The 25,265-nt window shown below is 37.1% G+C and overlaps 3 protein-coding genes across 8 annotated transcripts in view; 1 reads left to right on the top strand and 2 right to left on the bottom strand.

The window, feature by feature from the left end:
• LOC142342638 (DNA-directed RNA polymerases I, II, and III subunit RPABC3-like) overlaps positions 1-25,265 on the top strand; it is a 569,350-nt gene that overhangs the window by 397,907 nt on the left and 146,178 nt on the right. Inside the window, exon 1 of one of the 2 annotated variants that reach the window (XM_075394070.1) lies at positions 4,399-4,409. The exons of the other annotated variant lie outside the window; for it this stretch is intronic. The gene's annotated coding sequence lies outside the window, so the exon portion shown is untranslated. Of the gene's footprint in view, positions 1-4,398; positions 4,410-25,265 lie in introns of those variants that run through there. 2 annotated transcript variants of the gene reach the window in all.
• Positions 1,423-13,708, bottom strand: LOC142342637 (very long chain fatty acid elongase 7-like). Of its 5 annotated transcripts, none has more exons than XM_075394068.1 (4): positions 13,541-13,702; positions 6,225-6,334; positions 2,708-3,231; positions 1,423-1,851 (listed from the first exon to the last, which is right to left on the bottom strand). In XM_075394068.1, the coding sequence occupies exons 3-4, from the start codon at positions 3,225-3,227 to the stop codon at positions 1,535-1,537; spliced, it is 837 nt and encodes a 278-aa protein (XP_075250183.1). In that variant the 5' UTR covers positions 3,228-3,231; positions 6,225-6,334; positions 13,541-13,702; the 3' UTR covers positions 1,423-1,534. The 5 variants fall into 5 exon arrangements, with proteins under 5 accessions (XP_075250183.1, XP_075250182.1, XP_075250184.1 ...); XM_075394067.1 differs by lacking the exons at positions 6,225-6,334; positions 13,541-13,702 and adding exons at positions 3,683-3,722; positions 6,022-6,202; XM_075394069.1 differs by lacking the exons at positions 6,225-6,334; positions 13,541-13,702 and adding exons at positions 3,689-3,722; positions 6,022-6,202.
• On the bottom strand, positions 22,025-24,025 carry LOC142342633 (putative peptidylglycine alpha-hydroxylating monooxygenase 1). The gene is made up of 5 exons (XM_075394058.1): positions 23,670-24,025; positions 23,192-23,425; positions 22,909-23,073; positions 22,564-22,731; positions 22,025-22,371 (listed from the first exon to the last, which is right to left on the bottom strand). Exons 1-5 carry the CDS (start codon positions 23,927-23,929, stop codon positions 22,110-22,112), a joined length of 1,089 nt encoding a protein of 362 aa, XP_075250173.1. The 5' UTR covers positions 23,930-24,025; the 3' UTR covers positions 22,025-22,109.

Here is a 25,265-nt window from a genome sequence, read left to right as displayed (position 1 = left end):
TGGAATCAAGGCGTCGGTACGAAAAAGCAGAAAAACTTTTGCAAAGCGAACAAATTTGATCACATGCAACTTTTTGAAAGCTGTTTTATAGCTTGAACTCTAGTTAGCTATTTTTTAGTTTTTGAGCTATTTTTTGAACCATTTTTCCTTGTTTTAACCTTTTTCAGGAATTGTATTCCTCATTTTTTTAATAGCACTCTGGGAGTTTTGTTGTTAGAATTGGTTGTTATAGCATTTTTGGTTGTCCCTCAATCGGATTAATTTTGATCCTGAGTTGTTTTCAAAGAAAATCGAGTAAATTCGAGCAAATTTTTGTCAACTTTTGTCTGCTATCGCAGTGTTGTTACCCATTTCTTCTAATTTTAAGGTTCTCGCTGTAATTTTGCTGGAGAAATTTTTAATTAAGAGCAATTCTATGGGTGTGTTTCCTATGAAGTGACACTTAATAGTTAGACAGGCCGTTCTTTCTTTGCTTTTTTAAAACTTTTTCTTTATTATTCCTCTCCAAAGTATTGATGTGTGATTGACCTAGCAGAGGGTGTAATTAAACTTGTCTCCGAATAACGAATAGTCGGCTCCCGTTTATTGGTTTGCCGGGAAATTTTGTTTAAATTCTATAAAGAATATTTTTTGTCCTTCGGCATCATCTTTTCCTTTCCTAGAATTCGTCTTTTTAACAAACCTTCAATGTTTTGCCACTCAGTATGAATTGATTGCAAACTGCCTGTATTCTTGTTTGAGAAAACCCTCTTTCAATTGTTCTCTTGCAATTGCTATTTAAAGGAAAGTTTATCAGCTGCTATTTCAATTCTTGTCAATTAATTTTCAAAATTTCTTGTTATGTTTTCGAAATGCATATTGTAATCAGGTATGAGGTGAGGAGGGTCAGTTTTATACTCCAAATCGTTTCCGGAATTCTTCTGGCTATGTTATATAAGATCTGTTCACACACTTTGACAATTTTTGAAGTCATATCGGAGAAGTGATTTTGGTCACGCTGAAACACGAAGTTTAGCGAAGTGGCAAGTGGTTTTGCGGCGTAAGATTTTTTTCAATCGAATTTGAAAGTGAAGGTACAGTGAGAAAAAGGGTGTATGAACAAAAACTCGCTTTCTCGCTAGTGGTTTTTTTTTTGTTGACATGCGGCCTTTTGACCTTGATTTTCACTGTTTTTATTTTGATGATCGGATTTTTTTCTAAAAAGCTCTCCCAGTCCTTTCAGAGTCCATTCTATGTCTAGATTTTTGTTTAGTCAAGGAAAATTCCCTAATTTGTAGTCAGGACTTGTCCTGCTACGTTCTTAATGCTTTCTCGGCCGCATATTAATATCATTTTAACTAAATTTTAAATTAATTTTTTAGTTATAAACGCAACAATTATCTGACGGTGTCTTATTACTGTGTCTGCTGCCTTCACAACAAATAATTTTGAAAATTTTAAATGCATACGCTTTGTAAACAAAGTCATTTACAACACCCAGGTATCATGAAATCATTTTGGGCTTCTGGATCGGGTTAGATGGCCTTCAAATTCCTCAGTTTTCTTTATCTTTCCTCCTGTACGAGCTTCTATAAAAATACCCAAAGAGAGCCAGCAAGCTGAATCCGTAGATATTCATGAACAGACCGTACAGCATAGAATGTCTACATGTCCTGGTTATATGGATATGATAGCACGCGAGGCAGGACACTACAATGAGAAACATGAATTGGGAAATCTGAATTCGGGTGAGATAGGGTTTGAGGGTTCTGAGGCGCTGTTGGTACTGTGACCCCCTGGAAGTCAGGAAGTAGTATGAATACATCAGTACATGAACTCCTGAGTTCAGCATTGAGTTCCATGTACTCACACCTGAAAAGACAGCGGAAAACATTTTTCAAGAAAATTGCAGGAAGTTTGAATGTCTACCTAGAATGTCTGCTCAGCTCAAAAATAATTTATTTAACGTTTTCATTGTTTTCAATATTTTCAATAAAACTATATTACAGTAAACTTGGGCATCCATAAGATAAATTTACATATAAAAAACAAATCTAAGACATAGATGCAAATTTTATTTTGAATGTTTCATTTTCGCTGATTTTTAAATGCTATAATTTAACTGAACAAAAACATTCAAAAACATAGTCCACCATAGTTTTTTAGATCCCTAAACAGTTCAAATAACTTTGTCCTCAGAATCAATGTTTCGCTCATTTTTACGTCAGGGGGGGATAAAGCTGCTGGTGTGTCATTTCGTATTCACAATTGTGTTTTGAGGGTAGTAATTTTTGAGGTGTCACTTTGAGCACGTTGAACTATAGACAGACCATATTGGCAATGACAGTTCCCTGAGGTACTCTAATACAAAAATTAGCCAATCAGATGTAATTTTATGGATAACAAATTTATTTGACTGTCTTTTTTAGAGAGAGTCAATTATTTCAATATGTCCTCTTTCAAAGCTCACTTAATACAAAATGTTGGCTAAAAAGTAAATTGAGGGAAAAAACCTGAACACGTTCTCCTATTTTATGGAAAAATGTTACAATTAACCCAAATTCCATGGTTGGGCTTCTTTGTCTGTCCAGTAACTAGTATCTAGGCATCTCAGTTTTCATTAACTGGTCGAGCAAAAATTATTTTATGCACTTCCAGTCGGGCCCTTAATTTCTTTTCATGCCACCGTTCAAAGGCTCAGACCAGGGCAAAAATTTATCCCGCTTACCTGAGGGTATGTAGCTTGCGATTGGCCAAAACACAATCAAAACTGTAGAGTGGTGGTAGACATGTAAAAAGGACAACTGGTTAAATCTCTTCCGCAATATTATCCAAAGAGTGTCCAACAGTTCCACATACTTGTTCACAAAGAACAGCCAGTTTCCATACGATTCCCAGACATCCAGCATTGCGTAACTGGAGCTACTTTTGTAAAGAGGTGACAGTGGTAAACAGAGGACACTTTCGAACGTGCTTCGACTTACAATTGACGAGGTGGTTACTATAAAAATGATAGAATTGAATGCAATTTGAACCATGTTATAAGCAGATACAACTGGTCGCATAATTTGTTCAGGTACTGGTTTCTGTCGGCGCATGATCAACGAAAGAACTGCCACTATCACCAGGTAACCAACACTTGATCCAAAAACCACACACTGGCTAATGAACCAGAAATTTTTGGCTAACGGGTGAAAGTCGTGGAAAAGAGTGTTAAGTTCATATCGTGCACGTTGTTCAAAGTTCATCTTGCTAAAACATGAAAATATGATAATATATGAAGAAATTGCAGCAATTGTGGGATCAATTGATGAAACAGAGGAACATAAACCGCAGAAGGATTAAATAGTCCTCATTCTCTTACTCTCGTCATTGCTACTCTCAATTCTCAAATAACGTCATTGCTATTAACAATGAAACTTGTGGGCTCACCATGGAGAAATGTGATGATACAAGCATGAGTTTTGTCACTTTTTTGGCTGAGAATGTAACCATTGGCAACGAGCATTAAAACACTCGTATCTATTCTGTTTCGCCCACCCCCCCCCCCCCGGTGTTTTTATGACCCCCAGTTACAAATTATAAGTTGTTATATAGCACGTTACTATGTAAGAAAATAGCACGTGCGCCTGGGGGTCATAAAAAATTTATGCCTACTAAGCTGGGGGGGGGGGGGGGAGACAGAATAGATCCAAACACTCACGTGTACTTTTTAAAACGCCGAAAGTCTGCTGTTCCAGAAGCTAAAACGCCAGAAATTGCTGCTTAGCCAGAAGTTGACTTCCGCTGACTTTCTTCATTTTAAAACGTGTGCGTTTTTTGTTTTAAGCATGGTTCCATGACTCTGTAGAAGTCACTTCGAAATTCTGACTTATATAAACGCCAGAAGTTCTCAGTGACTTCAAGCAGCGAGTTACGAAACCTATTTCGAATTAATTTCAAAGAAATGAGACGAGTATATATTTTTGTTACTTTTGATAGACGCTCGTACTGTTAATTTAAGCCTGCACAGCAGAAATTATTGCAGAATTAGTGTTTGCACTGGGGGGGGGGGGGGGGGGGGGAGGTGTCTGGCGTGAGGCTGTGCGAAACTTGAAGAATTTAATAGCATGATTTTTTTCCCTCATCCCGGGTTAACGATCATACAATTTTCTTTAATTTCGTACTAGGTCATATATGATTCTTAGTAATCATACTAGGTCATATATGATTTGTATGAATTCTTGGTAGTCATACAAGGACCATATAGGATTTCCTAGAAATCATACAAAGATCATACACAAAAATTCAAAGATTAAAAACTGTATAATTCTGATTTTCCATTGAAGTTGAAAAAATTTCTTGGATTTAATACAAGGTCATATATGACACCTAATACATTGACTGGTGCCACAAGTTCTCGTATAATGTAGTCAGAGGACTTATTAAATTATTATATCGCATTTGCAATCCACATTTGATTCTTTGTGTGCGCTAAAAGAATAACTTTGTGGTTTAAACTTATTCAGAAAACGAATATGACGTGATATGCATTTTTTTTTCGTGATTAATTTTTTTTATAAATGATCATTTATATGTATACACCGGCTTCAGAGTATGTCAAAAATTTTGTTATTTGTTTGGACTTACGCTTTTATTTTGTTCCCAACTTGCAATTGATATTGTACGTTAGGGTCTTTTGGCGGATCACAAAGTGATGCCGGGGTATCATATTTGTGATGCCCTACCAAATAAAAACAAAAAAAAATAAATGGTCAAAGAAACTTCAACCCGGGATATTACATCTGGCAATTCACCTACTTAGTGGTTAAAGGGGCTCTCGTTGCAATTGGCCCAAGTGCTTATTGCCACCAGGCTGTCAATTAATATTACAAAAACTTGCATAAAAAGCCAACTAGACTAAATTAATTGCAATAAACTTTGAAAGCATTAAAAATTTGATGAAGAAGAGCAAAAAGTTAAAAGGGAATGATATAATATGAGATTGAAATTTTTAACTGAAGTGTGCTGAAATCTTTTCTCGGCACTATTAACGTAGTAACGTTGCTTAAGGCGTGCATTTCAAACTTTGTGATCTTTCAACTTCTGACTCTGTATTCAGGAACCTCAACCAATGTAACGTCTGGATTTGTAGACTACCCAGGTTGAAGTGCCAGACGGAAACCTGTATGTCCAGACCATTTCAGACAGAAAGGCTCCAAAACCAGATCGTCCCAGACGATAAGATCTTATTTGCAGACTTTCGTGCGTTCAGACTTTTGTGATATCATGTTGAGACTTCCCTGCGTTCAAATCTTGGCTTTGCGTGCGTTTTTGTCCAGATTTTCGTGCTTTCATGTTGACTTTCATTGTTCATGTTCAGTATTTCGTGGGTTCATGCCCAGACCTTGGCGCGTTCTTGTGCAGGCTATTTTGAGACCAAACTTGTCTAGACTTTTTTTCGCGTTTATGTTCATATTTTCGTGCGTTCATGATCAGAAATTTTTGGCAACTCAGAACTTCCAAAATAAAGCACTGCTAATTTGCGTTTGCGCATGGTCTCCGGGAAACGCTGCTTTCTGCCATTCGAGCGTCAGTGAATTAAATCATGAGCATTCGTTAAGTGAATTCAAATTGCTCTCTTTGGTCATTGTCAGAACTTTAGAACGCTTAAAAAAGTTGAGGTAAATTTACCTGAAAAAGTACCTGAATTAAATTGAATCATTCAGGCAAATTGCTCTCAGCTGCTTTTACCGGAATTTCACCAAGTTTTTCCTAATACCAGAAGCTTGGATTGTTGTAAAAAAAAACTTGAGCACCAAAAAAATATCGATGGATTCGCAGCATATTTCGGCGTAAATTCCTTCTTTAGGTAATTGCACCTGAAACAGTTCAGATAAAAAAGTTAGTGAAGAACAGTTCAGTGCAGTGCCTGAAGTTCACCAGAGCCTGCAATTACCTGAACAGAGTTCAGGAAAATTTAAGTAATTTTTTTTAGAGTGAAACGGCAACTGCGTTGGTTAGACCGGAGGAAAATGAAGGTGGATGTTTCTTGATAACTACCTTTTTTGCTGTCCTCGTCCGAAGTAACAAGTAAGAACAGTGGTTTGCTAGCTTGATATGTAAAGTTAAACAAGTAACCTTCTCTCTCACCAGGCTTTTGTCAAATCACTAAGCAATCAAATCGGTCAACTTGAGCAAACTCAATTATCAAGCTCAAATCGAATCTATCGTCGAGGGGGTGTTTAATACTAATCATTGTTGACCTTTGACCTAAGACGGCCCTCCCACAATGCTGATCTCCGACGTTTCCCAGTCAATTGATGCTCTCTCGGTCGACTGTACCTCTTGATCTCTCTGGACTGTACCTTTTGATCTTTGAGCAATAAACGTCTGTTTAGACTCCAGTGGATCTTTTCTGCTAGCGCCCCCAGCCTTATATAGCCGTTAAATTTGCACCCCCCAAAATCTAAGTTTTCGCGAATTGTGAGAGCGATATTTGCATTTCATTGAAACAAAAGTGTCTAGGTAGATTGAAGGCGTTTTTAGAATAGTTTCCTTAAGAAGTTTTAAAAAATAAAGCCCTTATTGTAGCCGATAACACCAAAAATGATCTAATACAGAAATTTTTATTGGTGCTTACGTTATATACAACAAATTTTGGTTGAATACGTAATACTTTCAAACCATAGCTGTGCTAGCTTTTAGTAAATGCATATCGCTCATATATGTTCACGTATAAGATTACTTAGCATTAACAATATGTTTACACATTTATAAATGGGGGGGTGCCTAACTAAGCGGGGGGGGGGCGCTAGCAGAAAAGATCCACTCCAGTATTAGTTGCAGATAGACCGGATTCTAGACGCAGATACAACACGACGCCTTTTAAAACGAATTTTTTGCCTTCAAGTTTTTGAATGTTTGATTTGCTATGCGAAAGCCGGATCTATTCTGCCCCTCCCCCCACAAGCTTTAGTGGGCTTTTATCTTTTACGCCCCAAGGCGCACGTTACATAGTAAACCGTACCGAACCCCCAGAGCCCATCAGGCCTGATTCAGAAATTTTCCAGAGGCCAAGTCTTGGCAGAGAGATGCCAAGACTTGAGAAGCGGAGAAAGACTTGAGACATCTCTGGGCAGAGAGAGGCCAAGACTTGGGTTTTTCTGGGCAGCGCAGACCCCAAGCCTTGGGTTTCTCTGAGCATAGTTAAGGTTGACATCATAAGGATCCGATGTTTTTAATTTAATGAGGGCAACTTTTTTGTAAATTTGGTGCACAATTATACGTTTTATGTCAAAAAAAACATTTGCATGTGAAATTCGTGAACTTCACCCCAAGACTTGGGGCCTCTCTGGGCAGAGAAAATCCAAGTCTTGGGTTTCTCTGCCAAGTCTTAGAATCGGTTTCTTCTCTTGACGTTCACTGATTTACAAAATATTCCCATGAGAGAAATAAAAACTGAGTGTTTTATTTCCAAATAGGACCCATGCTTATGTATTAGGTCTCAAAAAAGATTAGCTGCAAACTGGAGTTCAAAAGAAAAACGAAACGTTTGCAGGTTAGGTGGATCAAATAAAATTTTGACTGTTTCACACATAAAAATGTCAATGCCACCTGCAGAACTGGTGATAAGATCTCAAAATGAAATCCCAAACCTATTAAAAAAAGTAAGGAAAAAATTAATGTAATTAATTGCGGTCAGTTCAATTAATTCTTTTGCAGTTTCCGAAAAACTTTTGTCACCTTAAAGAAATAAACAAGAATTTTTGTCCCATATCTTTCTCTGTGAGTCTTTGTTTTTTGTGTACCAACGATTGAGGAATTATAAGCTGAGTTTTTTTTTGGTTTTTAATGGAGAGAAGCACATCTTTTAATTTCACAGATTGTTAAGTAACTCAATCTCTCAATATTGATAATTTTTGCAGTTATTGTTATTAATGACGAAGAAAAACGTTCAGTTCTGAAAAACCAATGAGAAAATCAAAACTGAAGAACTCATGGTCAGATTGGATCAATGCTTGCGTTTTACGTCTAAAAAAAATTAACTGCAAACTGAAGTTCAAAAAAACGTTTGCGGATTAACTAGATCAAATTACCTTTTGACTTTTTTAAACAATAAAGAGTCTTTACAACTTACAGAGTTCAAAAATAGATCCTAAATTACAAGCCATAAGTCGTTAGGAAAGTAACGAAAAGATTATTTTAATTCATTTGCGGTCGGTTAAATTAATTCTGCTCTAATTTCTGGAGAAAGATATTTTTGAAACTTTGTCCCCTTTAAAAATTCAGCAAGAATTTTCATCGCATATCTTCTTCTCTGAGTCTTTGTGTTTTGTGTATTAACAGTTGGGGAATTATGAACTGGGTTTCATTTGGTTCCTAAAAAAGAGAGACAACATTTTTTTTCACATATTTTTAAGTAGCTGAAAATCGCTTTATTGATATTTCTTACAGTTTATGTCTTTAATCAAGACGAAAAACGTTCAGCTCTAAAAAAACCATTGCAAAATTCAAAATAGGGAAATTTTTGCCCAGATAAAAGCAATGCTTACCACTTACGTCTCAAAAAAAGACTATATTCCCCTATATTCTTAAAATCCATCTCAATTTTTTGCTTTGGGATGTTGTTTTATGTATATTTGTAATGTTTGGTATTGTAATGTTTTTTTAGCTATAGTTTTTCATGTCTCTTCAACAGTGAGTATTGAATTTGTATTTTTAAGGACATCTTTGGCCTTGAAAAGGTGACCATACCTTACCAAGAGCCACGAACATAGTTTAAATAGCATTCATAATAATAGTCGGTGCTTTATTTGTACTTTAGGGTACTCAAACTTATCATAAAGTGCCCATGAACCTAGAAAATGCACCATTCTAACCCTCTGTCCAGAAAAAATCAAGTCTTGGATCCTTTTTGCCAAGAGAAATCCCAAGACTTGGTTGTACTCTGCACAGAGTGACCCAAGACTTGGACATTCTCTTTGCAGAGAGACCCAAGACTTGGCATTTCTCTGGGCAGAGACCCCCAAGTCTTGATTTTTCTCTGTCAATAGAAACCTCAGAAACACTGAAAGCTTAGTTTGGAGATAAAAATCCAACTTGAAAGACACGTTAAGAAACGAAAATTTCAACTTTACAATTGAACAAAACCAAAGTAAGTTTAGAGCAATATATGTAAGTTTTTTTTATAAAAAAACATGTCGATATGCATCTGCTACATCAAGTCGAAAATGTATTTTTACTCAGATGTAAATGTTTTGTAGATACGATTGTAGATATATAAAAATTCGTTTTAAATTTCCTTGAATGATTGATTTTAGTGATTTGCATTTTATATTCTGGCTTTTCATTTTACCATTTTGTATTGTTTATAACCTGACGATGAACTCATTGTTTATAACCTGACGATGAACTCAGAGTTCGAAAACGTTCGTGAGAAAGTTTTAAATTGACAATCCTTCTTTAAATCTTGATCAAATCTGTCAATTCAACAAGCCGAAGCCCAGGAAGGGGCAAGTTGAATTTTCTGTGTCATTTGAGCTAGACCATCATGGTACGATTACAGACTGAAGAATGGCGCATATTCTGACGGCAAGTTCACTTTTCCATGCATTAAAGCCTAAAAACAGCAAACATGCAAAAGTTTTACTCCCGTCCGTGACCGCCATTCCGGGTCTTTTGTTCAACCCATCTCCAGAAACGCCGAAAAAAACATAAGAAATGCCTGGCACAAGGGTCACCTGAAAGACCGCAGTGTTTTTGTGATTTGGTACGACGCCTTGAACAACTCCATCACCCTCACAAACGAACAAATGACAACAGGCCGTGTGATGTAGAGGAGTTGGTTGCCTTTTTACAACGTCTTTTGGATAGAATCGATTTGATAGTTTACTGTCAAAGGTATGGCGCTAAAAACATTTTTAAACAGCTGTTAAAATCGGGAATTTTAGTGATCCAGTCAGCGAAGCATTTGGTGTCAAGACGGAAGCAAAAGAACACCAACATCATAAGCAGATACTTCCAACTACATCAGGACCCCGATATTGAGCTTAAATCACTGGGGTTAGTGTTGAAATATCAATCTTATCTACGGAAACTGCTGAAAAAGAACAGGGGACAGGAAACTTTGCAAAAATCAACGGGAGGTAAAGAAAAGAAAAAGCGAATGCTCAGTGAAAAGTGATAGCATCTCTCGGTGTTCGCTCACCGGAGATCTTTCGCAAACCTTCAGCTAGGCTTGAACTGTCAAGATGTTGGTTGAGAAAAATTTTGCAAGAAAGAGACTTTTGGAAACCATACTTGGACTATGAAAACAATGTGTGTAAATATGAAAGTAGCAGATGCAGAATAAATTTTCTTAAAAATTGCCTTAGCACAGAGATAATACCAGATTTTTTGAAATTTCGCGTTCTGAAAACAGATGCTTTTTGGATCAAGCGGTGCATAGTTTTCAACTAAAAGTGCTAAGGTCAGAAATTTCCACAGCAGCTGACACGCATCGTAAATGTGACCAAAAGCGAGCTGCTAGTCGAAAAGTTCTCCTTAAGAATTTAGATAACCACCTATTGCCCTCCGTAATTTTTGTTTTGCGCAACCGAGTTCGCAACCATGTAGTTAATTCTGCACGAAGACTGCAGGGTAAATTTGCCAAACTTTCTGAAAGGCAAGACAAGCCCTTAAGAGCATCTAATGAGAAGACTGTAGCCTTTCTAGATAATATCATTTTGCCGGGATTCGTCAAGGACTTACTCGTTTTTGGTCCAAAGCAGCCAATAAGGGACAAGTTTAAGAGTTGCATTTCTTTCCGGACAAAGACAGTTTGATAAGAAATCTAATTGAGAACAATGTACCAGGTGAAAAACTGTTCGAAATTGAGGCGGCAGCAAAATGGTACTCAAAAAACATCAGAGAAACACCATTAGATAGAGCATTAGCAAAAGTGCAAAAATATCTGCGTGACAACGCCCTGATTGCTGTTCCTTTGATAAGGGGGTAGGGTTTTGTGTTATGAAAAAGAGCACGTACGCAGAAAAACTGGAAAAAGTTTTAGATTGCGAACAGTACAGAAAACTTGAAGAGAGTTGTGATAATATAGTAATGAAAAATGGGAAAGAACTAAACAAAGAACTCTTGGATATGAGGAAAAAGGGAAGATGCTGGTTAAGGTTTACGAAGCTTTAAGGTCCACTGGAGTGCAACCGGCAAGCTTGTATGGATTAACTAAAGTACATAAAAAAGAAACCCCTCTGAGACCTGTTCTCTCTATCCCGGGAAGTTGTTACCATAAACTTAACAAGTTTCTAACACCCTTTTTCCAAAAGATTGAAGGAGCAAACAGAGAAACTAACACCAATGACGCACGAAAGACTCTGGAGCAAATAAAACTTGATAAAGACGAACAAATCCTATCATTGGATATAAAAAGTTTAGACACCAACGTTCCCGTAAAGGAAGCCGGTAACATTGCCCTGCAATTGCTTTATGCTAGGGACGATAAACCAGACATACCTAGAACAACAATGAAACGTCTGCTTAAATTAGCCGTCACCAACGTCCATTTCAAATGCAATGAAAATTGTTACTGTCAGAAAGACGGGTTGGCAATGGGTGCGTCCTTGGCGGTAATTTTGGCAAACCTTTGGATGAAATTGTGGGAGCCACAACTGAAATTACAGACACCTAAATGTAAAACCAACACACAATCTAGCACTTGTCGCAATTGCGAACACCGTGTGACAGCACGTTCCAGGGGTGTTGAGTGGGAAGTTTGTAATAGATGGTTCCACGCAAAATGTGAGCAAACCAGTAACGCAGAATATGATAGCATAGAAAACGAGTTCTGGATGTGCTCATTCTGTCGTGAAAATTATCAGACTGACATTAACCATTCGTCCGAAACTAAAGTTTTTCTAAGATATGTCGACGGTATTGTGAGAATAGTTAGAAGTGACACAAAAGAGCTGTTAGATGCGGTCAATAACCTCCATCCAAATTTCCAATTTGCATTAGAAACAACAGATGATGAAAACAGTTTGCCAATTCTGGACATGTCAATTAACTTACAACCGGAGTGGAACATTTTGTGCATATGGTACAAAAAACCATCACATACTGGAACAATTCTGAACTATCGTAGCTGTGCAACCCTACAACATAAGAAAAGCATAATACAGGGAACAATACAACGCCTGTTCCGAGCCACCAGCAATTGGGAAGCGTTCCATGAAGCATTGACACAAAATGAAGAAGTTTGGGAACGTAATCCTTATCCTAGGCATTGGGTAGGGAATATCGTCAAGGGTACAATTAACCAGCTGCGAATGAAAGAACAAAGAAAAGGACATAGATATAACGCTGGTGTTACCGTAAAACAACGGGAAAATACTGAGAAACAACAATTTGTACTACAGTACAGAGGCAACATCTCTAATGAATTTGTAAAGAAGTTGAACAAAAATCATCCTGTACAGACGATTTTCACCACTCGGAAACTTAAGAGCTGTTTACCTAGCCTCAAGTCTAGCTTTGATATGGATCTCAAATCCCACGTTTTTTATGAGTTCACTTGTAATGGATGCAAATCCATCTATGTAGGGCAGAAATGCCGGTTTATTACCACAAGGGTTGCAGAGCATGCCAAGGCGGACTCACCGATGGGAGTACATGCAATCGAGTGCAACGGTGATAAAAACAGCTTTCCAGTGGAAGATATTAGACCAATGCAGCAACCAATCTAAGTTAATGACACTAGAGGCGCTCTATATAAGAACATTGAAACCAGCCATCAACACGCGCGACGAATACCGAACACGAGAATTGACACTGAAAGCTTAGTTTTGAGATAAAAATACAACTTGAAAGACACGTTAAGAAACGAAAATTTCAACTTTACAATTGAACAAAACCAAAGTAAATTTAAAGCAATATATGTAGGTTTTTAAATAAAAAACATGTCGATATGCATCAGCTACATCAAGTCGAAAATGTATTTTCACTCGGATGTAAATGTTTTGTAGATACGATTGTAGATATGTAAAAATTTCTCTTAAGTTTCCTTGAATGATTGATTTTAGTGATTTGCATTTTATTTTCTGGCTTTTCATTTTAGCATTTTGTATTGTTTATAACCTGACGATGAACTCAGGGTTCGAAAACGTTCTTAAGAAAGTTTTAAATTGACAATCCTTTTTTAAATCTAGAAACCTCAGAGATCGCCTCTGAAGTGTTCTCTTAGCAGCCTTGTATTTGACATGATCGGACTCTGAATCAGGCCTGGGACCTTGCCTGATTTTTTTCTGAATCAGGCCTGATGGTCTCTGGGGGCTCAGTACGGGAACGTGCTATATAACAAGATATAATTTGTAACGGGGGCAACATAGAATAGATCCCGCTTTGCATTGCAAACCATTGTAAAAATATGGCACAGTTGTTTGGGGGTGCAAAAAATAATGAACTCATTAAGCTGGGAGGAGGGGGGAGCGAGAACACAGATCTGAAGCTTAATCCTTAAATCTAAGGAAAGTGCGCCAAAATTTGTTTGATTTCGATCGATCTTTACCTTAGTCTTTAGCTACCTTACCCCTTAACCTTCATGCTTCTCCTCTTTGCCCACCAAAATTACAGGCCACCAGTCCAAACCACTATAATAAATTAAGCCACAAAAAGTTGAACTCGCACCAGTCATTTGAGAGCAATTCATGTAATGGTCACGTGACTCTACTTGAAGTCGCTTAGAACTTTTTCGAGAGCAGAGAAGTGGCCGTTCGAGCAATCGAGTCAGAATTTCGATGTGACTTCTGCAGAGTCAGGTAACCGTGCTCAAAACGGAAAACGCGCACGTTTCAAAATCACGAAAGTCAACGAAAGTCAGCTGCTGGCAAAGTAGGAGCTTCTGGCATTTTAACTTCTGGCGCTGCAGACTTTCAGCTTTTTATAATGTTTTTGCGAGTTTTTTTTAGCTGACATTAGTTATTGTTTGCATGAACCTCTAGGACCTGCTTGTTAAAGATTATAAAAATACTACCCTAGTCTAGACCTGAAATTATGAAAAGACCTTTTAACTATAGGTGGGGGTAAATTTTGGACTAAATTACACGGTCGAGGACCCTAGTTAAAGTTGAGGCTAATTGTTTTCATAAGTCCAAATAAAATCGCATGAGCCGAACGAAAATCCTTTTATAAGCATCTTGTGTCCAGCAGGGTGTTTTCAAAGTTATCTTTGGGCCGAGCATGGTCTTTGCATTGTTTGAGCAAAAGTGTGTCCAAAATTATTTTCATCTTATTTCCAAAATCTTATTTCCAAAAGACTGTTTTTAAGCAACTTCTGATATTAAAAAATATTTCTGCGTATGTACATACGCAAACGGCACCGACGACAGACTAAAAGGCTTTGCAATAGAATACTTCTAAATTTGAAAGGAAAATGATATTGAAAGTCGATAAAAGCCATTAGCTGTTAACTGATATCAGTTATATATACTCATTTATATATCTGTAGTTGGCCATTGAGACTTTTTATTACCCAATATTTGGCATACGACTAAAAAATTTAACAATAAATACGGGAAAAAATAACACATTTTTGAAGAGAACTGTGTCGCAGCCCACAAGACGTAATATATAAAAACAATAAATATTTTCAATTACGAATTTTGCAACGTTTTTTATTTAGATTTTTAAGTAATGTGAGAATTAACAAAAAAACAAAAAGTACGGCAAGAATTGGCAATTATGCACAAAAATTACAAATTTTTTGTTTGAAAACTCGTTGTACCAAAACCAAGAATCCTAAATTTAAAAAAAATCCACCACAAAGATTAGTTTGTATTTTATAGGAAAGTACATTTGACCTGTTTTTACTGAGGTTATGCAGAATGAGCTAAATGTTGAGAAAAATAGGATAAAAAATACAAGTTCAAAAAAATTACTGAAAATTTCCTAAAAACAAAATTACTCTGTCATAAGAGACATTAGATAACGACCAATTGCATTGTGGAGGTACACCTAAACCTGTTGAAGAAACCGCTTGGATCTATGATTGTTTGGAATGAATAATCAAACTGCAAAAATATTAACAATTAAAGGCGAAACACAAGAATTCAGTTAAATTTCACTATACTTTTCTTCAACATTTTCGCGAAAATTCGCCACTATAATTCTCGCCTATAGTTCTCGCCTTAGGTTCTCTGAAAACATGCTATATATACATTTGGACTCATTTTTACGCAAATAGGAGCTCTCAGTAATGGAGCCACAAAATTTTGTCAATAGTCAACATTAAAAATCAAAGTATTTTTTACTAAAGTAAAGTATTTTTGAAGAAAAGGCAGCACCAAAAACAAAACTTGAAAAATTCTGATTGTAAGTATCCATGATGATATCAGGACTATCCCTGATTTCGGCGGGCGTCCAAGATCCACTCAGTTAATTCAAATGTTCGCAAATTTGACAAATTGTTGAGTGAAATATTTCAAAAATCAAAAAACAATGATCAATCTTCTATTATTATCTAGTTATTTTTAATTCCAAAAGACTTTTATAGGCCGCGGTTTTTCAGCTAGCTCTCTTTTGGAGTTTATAGAGATTGTTTCAGTGGTTTCCAATTCCGGCAAATTAAAACAAAGTGGACCAAAAATAGCATATTTTGTCCAACTTTTGATGAAAAATGACTGAAAACGGTATACAAATTTTTAGCCAAATATCTCCAATCAAATTATTCAGCAACGCTAATTTTACACTTTACCGTTAAAAATTTTAACTTATTTTAAATTTTATGAGTAAAATTAGCGAAATTGTAGCAAAAATTACGGAAAAAATGAAAAAAAAACTGTATATTCAGAGAATATTCACATAATATTAAACCTCATTAACTCCCTGTAAAAAACAAAATTCGAAAAAATCTTTTTAATTCCATATTCTAGGATGTACGTGCTTTGTAATGATATCATTCACAATTCTCTATGATGATTATATCGATCGGCCAAAATTGTCTGAACAAAAATGCCCATTTGAGTATATAGTTCCTCCCTCCCAACTAAAGTGGGGCCCGGAACAATAATGATTGGAGGGCACATGAAGATTGGATCGTGCAAATGGCATTAAGTGGAACATTTTGCTTTTATTTAAAAAAAGTGAAAATATTCTTAGCCTATTTTACAATGTTTCAGGGTATTAATGTAAGAAATTAACATCAATGTATTTGTTTTGGATCTTTAAATTTTTGTGGTTGTGACTCCAACAACAACAGGTCTCTGCTATGATATACTAAGCGAATGTTTTTATCTTCCCTGTCTGTTTCAATTGTACGCATATTCGGTTTCTAATGCTGCTAGCTCAAAGGTCGGCGAAATATAGTTTTTTTATCGCCGGTTCATTTTATGGTAGGATTAGTCCAGCTTCAAAGTTGGTATGTTGCGTGGTTCCTTCGGCGAGTGACTGAATTTCTTCATCGTGTTTTGCGGTGCGACAGAGCCAAAAATTGAAGTATTTTTTGCAAATGAGGTGATTGTGTGTTTTTGATTCTCTTTGGCGGAGGAATGATATAGCACGACACGAAGCTGCAGATCCGTCAGATTCATCATTTGTATTTCATTGCTTTTTTCTTTGGTGGTCTTTTTCATTGTTTTGCTGTGCTACGCATTGGTTCCTCATCAGGTTATGTAGTACAGTCAGTTTTCCAAGGGTATTCTAACTCTTGAGGCTCTTGGGAGGATAGAATGTATTCATGAAATGCAACTTGTGTCATCAATGGATGAGCATTGTTCAATTTTCCTGTCGCAGTCCAATTTCCGTTGCAGATAGTTGGCGCTTTGCCGTATTATCTTCCATCACTTTGTTGCTGCAGACAATGCGGATTTTATCTGTCTGTCGCTATGTCCAATTTTGTCATACGTATTTCTTGATTGTCACCTCTTCTATTTTACCAGGTTCTTTAATTTTAAAAGTGTAATAGTCCTCTTTTGCTACCATTGATTGTGGTGCCGAGACCTCATTTAGGCCCTATAAACTTTCTTTCAAGCGTTTATGCTCGGGTATAGTGCTTGACTTCTAGGAATTAGCGTTTATAGTCCTTCTGTTTTTTTATTAAGGACGTGATTTGCACATCGGATGGTTTATTTTGCATTTCGTTTGCGTTCTAATTAGCGTTTGCTCGATGAAGTTGTGACCTTGTCACTAAAATTGCATTCAATCCAATGAACTGCTCCAATCAGATCATTCCAGCACATTGTATCAATTTAATTATGTGTTGAGTGCAATAAATGAAAGATTTTTAATTAGGTTCAGTACTAATGTTACCAAGAGTTGTTTGCTTTTCACCAAAAAGGACTTCAAAAAAACATTGTTGAGACAATCATGTCGATTTATTCAAATCTGATTATTCATCAAGCTAATAAAGCATTCAGGGTTAAATTATTTTTGCCCGGCCTGAGGAATTTCGCCAAAATTATGTAAGATTAGCGGTAACTAGCGTTGACAAGTCGGAAAATTCACGGCAATTTTGTTACATAATTTTGCGTTGAAGGCGTTGAATTTAGCGTAGATCTTACATACTTTGCGTTGAATTTAGCGTAGATCTTACATATTTTGCGTTGAATTTAGCGTAGATCTTTCATATTTTGCGTTGAATTTAGCGTAGAACTTACATATTTTGCGTTTAATTTAGCGTAGATCTTACATGTTTTGCGTTGAATTTAGCGTTGATCTTATATATTTTGCGTTGAATTTATCCTTGATATTAAAAAAACTCAACCCGGAAAACTCTGGGTACGAGACTCGATCCACTGACCTCCTGCTTACTTGTCGCCTCTTCTACCACTCTGCCACAGACCCTTAAGGTTTTTAGGAACTGCACTCTTTACAAATCGGACCGTAATATAACGTTTCACATAATTTTGGCGTTTCTAAGCGTAGATCTTAATAATAATGCGTTGAATTCAGCTTAGATCTTATTCAATTTTTGTTGAGTTTTGCTCTAGTTTTCTTTCTTTTCAACTCTTTCCAGTTTTTTTTCACGCAACCCGTTTCTGATTTTTTTGAGAAATCGCAAAATATCGTCCCCCCCCAAAAAAAAATCAAAAAGCAATATGTCAGATCTAGGCCCAATTCAACGCAAAATATGTAAGATCTACGCTAAAATCAACGCAAACTATGTGAGGTTGGCGTTGAATGCGCTGAAATTATGTAAGATATACGCTAAATTCCACGCAAAATATGTAAGATCTACGCTAATTTCAACGCAAAATATGTAAGCTCTACGCTAAATTCAACGTAAAATATGTAAGATTGGCGTTGATGCGATGAATTTATGTAAGATCTGCGCTCAAGCGATGATCTTACATAAATTCTACGTATTCAACGTCAATCTTACATAATTCTGCGTTTTTTAGCGTTAACACCTCGGCCCGGGTGACTACATTTAAGGAAGGTAATCTTCATTTCTTTGTCCGAATAAGCCATTCAATTAGACCTGTAGTCCTATGGTCATTGATTAGCACCTCAATTACTCCAATATGCTTTTCTCATAGAGAGGTAATTTTATTACCGAAAAGATTTCTTGCTCGATGAAATCTAATTGTGTGAATGCTGAGCCGCGCATTAGCAGGTAGTTTTGTAAAAGAAACTTTTGTATGGTATTTCCCTTTGCGTGTTTAAATAATTCCAACGACAGAATGTACCTCCTGACCAGGTGTGTTGTATATTAGGGCAACGAATTCAATTGGGATCTCTTAGCTTGGTTCATTGCACTTGTATCTGATTACATGTAGTGCATGGTATTGTGATTTTAGGTTTTACCTATTTTTGTATAAGCAAGTTTCAAAATTCTTATATGGCTGCCATGCATAAACTGGCTCATCGGTCTTACCCCAACCTCCTTGCTGAGTACAATGAATCGCCTGAACATAAGCTTCTTTGTTAGAGGTTGGTAGTGCAGCTCTGCCATCAACAAATACGAAACCAGATTTGACGTGCAGGTTATGCCAACGGCTATGAAGAACAGTACCATATGTTTCTTAGAACAGCATCTTTTGACATTATGCTGGCTAATAATCATTTGGCAAAAATTTTTAATGAAGCAAAACTGAATGCATTTGCACATAGATCACTCTTTGCGCTGCGAGTTGACTATGGTGTATTTGTTGCGTGAGTGGTTAGGAACTCTGCAGTCCGGGTTATTTTGTTGTTTTGCCTTTCATCACTGAATCCACTACATTGGAAGTGAGTTTCGTGATTTTTTTAAAAAAAAAATTATAGTGTGAAGATATTCACTCATCATTTCTGGCGCGAAAGGATTTCGCATTGATGGATTTTTAAAATTTCAATTTCTTTTTGTACATTTTGATTCAATTCGCAATGCAATTTGAGTGTAATTATTTTGGTTAAGGCGGACTTTTTTGCGTAGATTTTTATCAGTTCTACTTCTGCTACGACACTTATTCAAAACTCAGCTCTGCGAAACCTTTTAAAAATTTTTTATCCAACTTTTCATTGCTATTTGTTAGGATTCGCAAGAAAAGTAGTTGACTAATGCCACACGTTAGCCCTGTTAGTGCTTTTTCCAAAATAGAATAGTAAAAAACGATCAATCAAGCGGTTTGGCTTGCTGTTTTAAGGTTTGTTCATTCTGTGTTCATTCAAAGCTTTTAAGGCGCCCTGTGGTCTGTTAATACTGCAGTTTTTTTGGGCAAATGTAACATTTAAAATACTCAATTCAAAATATCACTTCCAGTAGTAATAATATGTTTACGTTATATATGCTTTCTACAAAATCAAGACTCCTGTTGTTAGAACGCCCAATGGTATGTTTTTACTGCAGATTTTTTATTGTAAAGATAGTAAATTAAAAACGTTATTCTCATTGGCACTCGTTTCGTTTATACTGTATCAGCTTTCTATTGACTCTAGCAACCATTTTTTGTAATCCGGCTGTTCATATGCAAGATTTATATTGATTTCACTCAGGTGGTAGGGAGAACAAGAAAAGAGATAGGAATTTATTCAATGAGTCTGGGATTGTAGATTAACGATTGCACTTGTTTTTGTTTCTAACGATTTGAAGACACTTTGTGTCAAAATTAACCCCGGAATTTTATTTTTCTTTGGCAAAATGTCATTTGGAGGATTTAGCGTTTCACATTTCTTCCGCAATTTTTTCCATAGATTCTTAGCGATAAAGGAAGGTTGATCTGAGAATCATTTGTTTATAATCAACGCATTGTTGGCAAATTAGTATGAATAAATTAACTGAAATTAAAGTGCTATTGATTGCCTTCTGAAAACAGGCTGGAATATCTTTCAGTCCCCCAAATTTGGTTTTAAACTGTTATGCTCCGGTCATAATAGCGTTTACTTTGTTGAAACTACCAAGGCGAAGTATCTGGATGTTTCTTTAGCTGGCTGTATCACTTTTGCAAATGTATTGTTGTAAAGTGTGCCCTCTTCTCTGCGTCACCTTTGGACCTAAATTCTTCATAATTATGGGAATCAGACGCTCGATATTTGTCACCTGTTGTTTGATCTCAATAGTCGCTCATTAGTACGTTTACTTTATCTTAGATTCCAATTGTTATTTTCCTTGATATTTGGTGTAGATTTGGTGTAGAAGTGCTGCGAATTTTTGTTTCAATCGTACAATTTTTAAAGTTATCAATCCATCTGATGAGCTTCTGAATTTTGCTTACAATCTCTTGCTTTAGAGGTTCGGATCAATTGATGCAGTTTACAGCCTTTTACAGCCTTAACTTTCGTTTGTTGTTGCCGAACGCTATTATTATTTGCTTTAAATAAGTCTTATCTAATTATTTGTTGCAGACCGTTTTCCATTACCAGAAAACGAGCATCCTCTGATAACCAATTTTTTATTCTAATTGGTGCCATGATTTTGGCAAGAGTCATCAAGTGTTTGTTGGAAAATGCTTTTGATTCGCAAATTTTGTTTGATTCTTCCAAGTTTTTTAACTCTTGCCCGCCATTTTGATTCGTGCAGTTTCTCATATTTGTCGAAACTCAATCTCTTGTTAGAACCGAAAACGCGCCTCTTTTAAAACCTAATAGCATTGCTGTTCTTGTGTTTCTGACATTTGTTTGATTTTTTTGTGAGGGTGGTTTTATTGATTCCGGCTGATGCTATCATCTTTACCCAAATGCAATAGGAGGATTTGTAATCTTAATGGTAAATATCATTTTTTGAGCAGTCATGTTTACGGATTCTACTTCAACTTAATCGTTTTTTCCCAATCCTCTTGATTTTTGTTGATGAGACTTTTGATAAATTTTGCGGCGCCATTTTGAGGAGTGGCTATGCTATGCACGGCAATTGAAAGCTTTGAATGTTTCTTTGTGATTAACATGTGAAACTGTGTACCCGCGCCGCGAATACCACCGCAACGACCTAAACGAAAAAACAAATTTTGAGAATCATTTCAATCCGAAATACAGCTGCGCAAAACCCCGAAGAACCAACCTCTGATCTCCTTACCCCGGATCCACCTTACCCAACCCTGTATCATGTTTTGCCCAATTATGAGGAACCTGAAACGAGTGAGACCGTAAAAGAGGCAGAATTCGTCGCCACCGATTAAGACAGACATCAAGAATAAATGGTACATTAAAACTTGATTTAACTACATTTTGTTTATTTTATCGACGGGGAAATGTCATAGTGCTATGCAGTACGATCTGTGGCGCTATATTTAGTTCATTAGAATTTCATTTAAGTTTTTATTTCGGTTTGTAAATTTAATCCATTCTGAAAGTGACTTCTGCTTGCAAGTCAAAAAACACGAAACGCGCACCGTTTTAAAATGATGTAAGTAGCAACTTCTGGTATTTGCAGACTTTCGGCATTTGAGTACGTTAGAAAAACGATTGTTTGCGAAGAATCAAATTCGGTCTGCCATTTTTTTGTACTATATACAGCCAATTTTCTGTCAAATTGTAAGCGGCGCAATTTTTTAATAGACAAGGAAGCAATCCCGCATGCATGCTTAAAGCTCGCAAAACGTGCAGATGAGCTGAAAACATCGCTAAGCTCCATCTATGCAAATTTGCATTTTCTAGTGAAGACTGAAGAAACTGAAATTTACAATTAAAAATGAAGCTAAAATAATGAATTGAACGTCATAGTTTAATAAGCGAAATACATTTCCCAATCAGGGCGTGATCAATTTGGGCTCACTGTGAGGCCTCAATAACGACTGCTTCTGGACCCATTCCGGAATCTCCCCAAGGAAGCTAGTTAAATCGTTGATCTTGATAGATTCGAAATCAATGCAAAAGCCCTTGAATTCGTCCGATGATGGGGCCGTCTGACCGTCCCTCTCAGAATAGTGCATGATGTAAAAGTAACACATCTCGTGATCTGCACCAACTCCACTAAGAATTACATCGTTGGTAGGGTTGTCGTATTGACACCTGAAAAACAATCTGTTGTCAGGTAACAAGCCTCGTTCAACAGCCTTAGTCACGTTACCGATGTGTTTGGTTTAGGTTTAGTATTAGTGGTTCAGTATATTACTAAAAACTGAATATACTGAAACCAATCGTTGTCAGCTAACAGTCAGGTAAAAAAATCAATGTTAATTACGGTTCGTTTTATCCTCCTACCTGGAAATTAAGAAATCTTGAGGATGAATTGCTAGTGTGGGGATGTGACGGAATCTCCCCTCCTCTTCCTCTTGAGGGTTTCTAGAACCAATGAGAGTCCACTCTTCGTTTACCAATCCACGCATCCGAAATCCACTTATCCAGATCCCTCTCGAATGTGAATGGACGCTAAAGCAGCGTAGGATTTATGTAGGATTATTTATGTAGGATTAGTGTTCCTTGTGTTACTTCCCATAATTTTTTGGGAATCACACTCGATGCTTTGTTAATCCGACGAAGCACAAAAATAGCAAGATCAAACCAAAATGGGTCTGGGGGATAATCGGATTATGATCACAATCTTACCCATAAGCGAAGGCATAGACTGTCTTGTTCCTTGGCATAGAGACAGGGTCACACACTATGTCCAGCACATTCTCATCTACTGGTACCTTGGCATTCGGGGGGACCTCACCCGCAGACATCAACACCATCAAGCCAGCTTGGTACTTTGGTGGCGACAACTGGTATCTAAAACAAACCATGTTCCATTTCCATTTGGCAACAGCCTTCGATCACTGCGATCAAGGCAGCTTCCAGCTTCAAAGCTTCCAATGCTTGTGTTGCTGATTAAGCATTTGATACTTACTGATACGTTACTCCAGGCTCGTCAGTCGAGACTGTCGCCGAGTCGTCGTCTTGGATGTGCACCTGCAGTACCAAGTACTGGTATTTGGTGCCGTCACCCACATCAAAAGCTACATCTGGGGGGAGGTGGAATGGGGAACGCACGCCTCCCGCCGTGTAAAGGAGCAGTTGGTCCGATGACGGTTCACACACGGGTTTTTGGTCTTTTGACGTCATTTGTCCACATTCCCAGACTTCATTAACAACGATTCAATTTTTTTGTTCGGAAGCTATTTTGAATATGGAAACATTTTTGAAGTGATATGACCGGATGGATAATGCTATTACTAAGCTCATTTGTTCTAGATGCGTCGTTTTAGAGGATCAATTGCGTTTCGCCCCCTCCCCCAGCTTGTAACTGGGGGTAATAAAAAACTTGTGTGGGGGGGGGGGGGGCAGAAATCTTGCATCATGAAATTGAATTTGAATCGTGCTTTCCTAAATACTCTCTCGTCACTGCTGGTCTCTCACATGCGTACAGTGTGACCTTGTGGCTGCCTCCTCTGGACTCAAATGCCGTTAAATGGATGTTGCCTAATATCCTCTCCCCTCTACACAGGTACTCGAAATCCTTATGTCTATCCACCAACATTGTTATAGAACTGTTAAATATGCTACTAATTGCGGGTTTTGATACTGTCAATTGACAGCAGAAAATCATTATTAATATTCCTATAATTGTCATTGTTTCGAAAGTCATTTCGACAATTTTCTTTAGCTTAGTTGAAGCTGTTAAGAAATCTCTTGTTTATCACTTGTTACAAATAATAATCTTAACACCTTCGTTTTTGTTGATTTATTTACTTTGCTTTATAGCCTAAGTTACCCGCCGAACACTAATCGTCACGTGAAATCTCATTTACTCAATTAAGAAGCTTCCCTCCACCTGCTCTTTGACTCGGGACCCCGTGACTCTCAACATTGAAAAGTCAATTCTGTTGTTTTTGTGATTTTTGGCGAAAGAGTAGACAAAATTGAACATTTTGGATATTTTTCATTTGTGCCCCACACCCTGTTTTTTGGGCACATAACTTTTGCAACCCCAAGCGCACATGCTATTTTAGACTTCCCCGTTATAGCCCCCCAACTTGGTGGTCATAGAACCTATAGACCCCCCCCCCCCCCCCCCCATTGTCATGATAGTTACCATAATGGGAAAGAACCTTTCTCACATAGTAAAACCGAGACCGGGGGGGGGGGGGGGAGGGGGGTTGGCTGTGCATAACGTACCGAGGCCTACGACGGCTCATTAAATTTGAGCTTTATCCATTACAAACCCCTAACGATCCCCCCCATTTATAGTACACTTACGGTAAATGGGGGGGGGGGGGGCTAAAGCACCGAAATTTTACACTGTATAACTTTTGTCTGCCTTTTGCAAAGTAAAGTGGGTATAAAAATGAATCGTTGTCAAACGTTTGAGAGGTCAAAGTTCAAGTTTAAAAACAAACATTTGCATATTGCTGCTCCTATGCACAGTTTTTTGATCGTACGCTTTTGTTTCAGTTTTGTGAAACTCACTATAACGTATTTCATAGAGTCTGTCCCATTAAGATGAAATCACCGAAAACGCCAAAAAATGCAATTGAGCATGCAAATGAGCAATGTAGACAGTGTTTTTGAAACGGTTGATTATTCCAACTCTATCGGACAGGCTCCATTAAAACTTATTTCGGATTTTTTTCGTTTGTGCCCCCCCCCCTCCTGCAAGCACCTCCTGCATTCGGAACTAAAATCTATTCAAATGTCAATCAAGTTAAATATTTTAAGCTAATCTTAAATTTTCTGCATAATTTTGCATAGATAACTACCAAAAATACGAGCTAATTTTTGTATATTTTCAGTTCCATTTTTAAATTAAAATTCAACTTAGTGAACTCTTGGATCTTTTCCCTTTGTGCCCCCTAGCTTAGTGGGCGCATATTATTTGCAACCTCCAGACGTACGTGCAATATTTTTACATAATGATTCACTATGATATTTGATTTATACATTATAATTTACTATTTACTTATTATATAAGGTAAGTGGCGCAA

Source organism: Convolutriloba macropyga, chromosome 7, assembly GCF_964194025.1.
Source record: "Convolutriloba macropyga chromosome 7, txConMacr16.3, whole genome shotgun sequence".
NCBI lineage: Eukaryota > Metazoa > Xenacoelomorpha > Acoela > Convolutidae > Convolutriloba > Convolutriloba macropyga.
The sequence above is the reverse complement of the archived record's forward strand: the minus strand, read 5'-3'. Positions and strand labels throughout refer to the sequence as shown.

Coding starts and splice junctions, on each gene's coding strand:
- LOC142342637 (XM_075394065.1), bottom strand. Junction 1,852..2,707: donor CGCAAGCTACATACCCTCAG/GTAAGCGGGATA, acceptor CTGTCTTTTCAG/GTGTGAGTACATGGAACTCA.
- LOC142342633 (XM_075394058.1), bottom strand. CDS start 23,929: ATGACTTTCGAAACAATGACAATTATAGGAATATTAATAATGATTTTC. Junction 23,426..23,669: donor GCAGTGACGAGAGAGTATTT/AGGAAAGCACGA, acceptor CGTTGTTAATGA/AGTCTGGGAATGTGGACAAA. Junction 23,074..23,191: donor GAGCCTGGAGTAACGTATCA/GTAAGTATCAAA, acceptor GGTTTGTTTTAG/ATACCAGTTGTCGCCACCAA.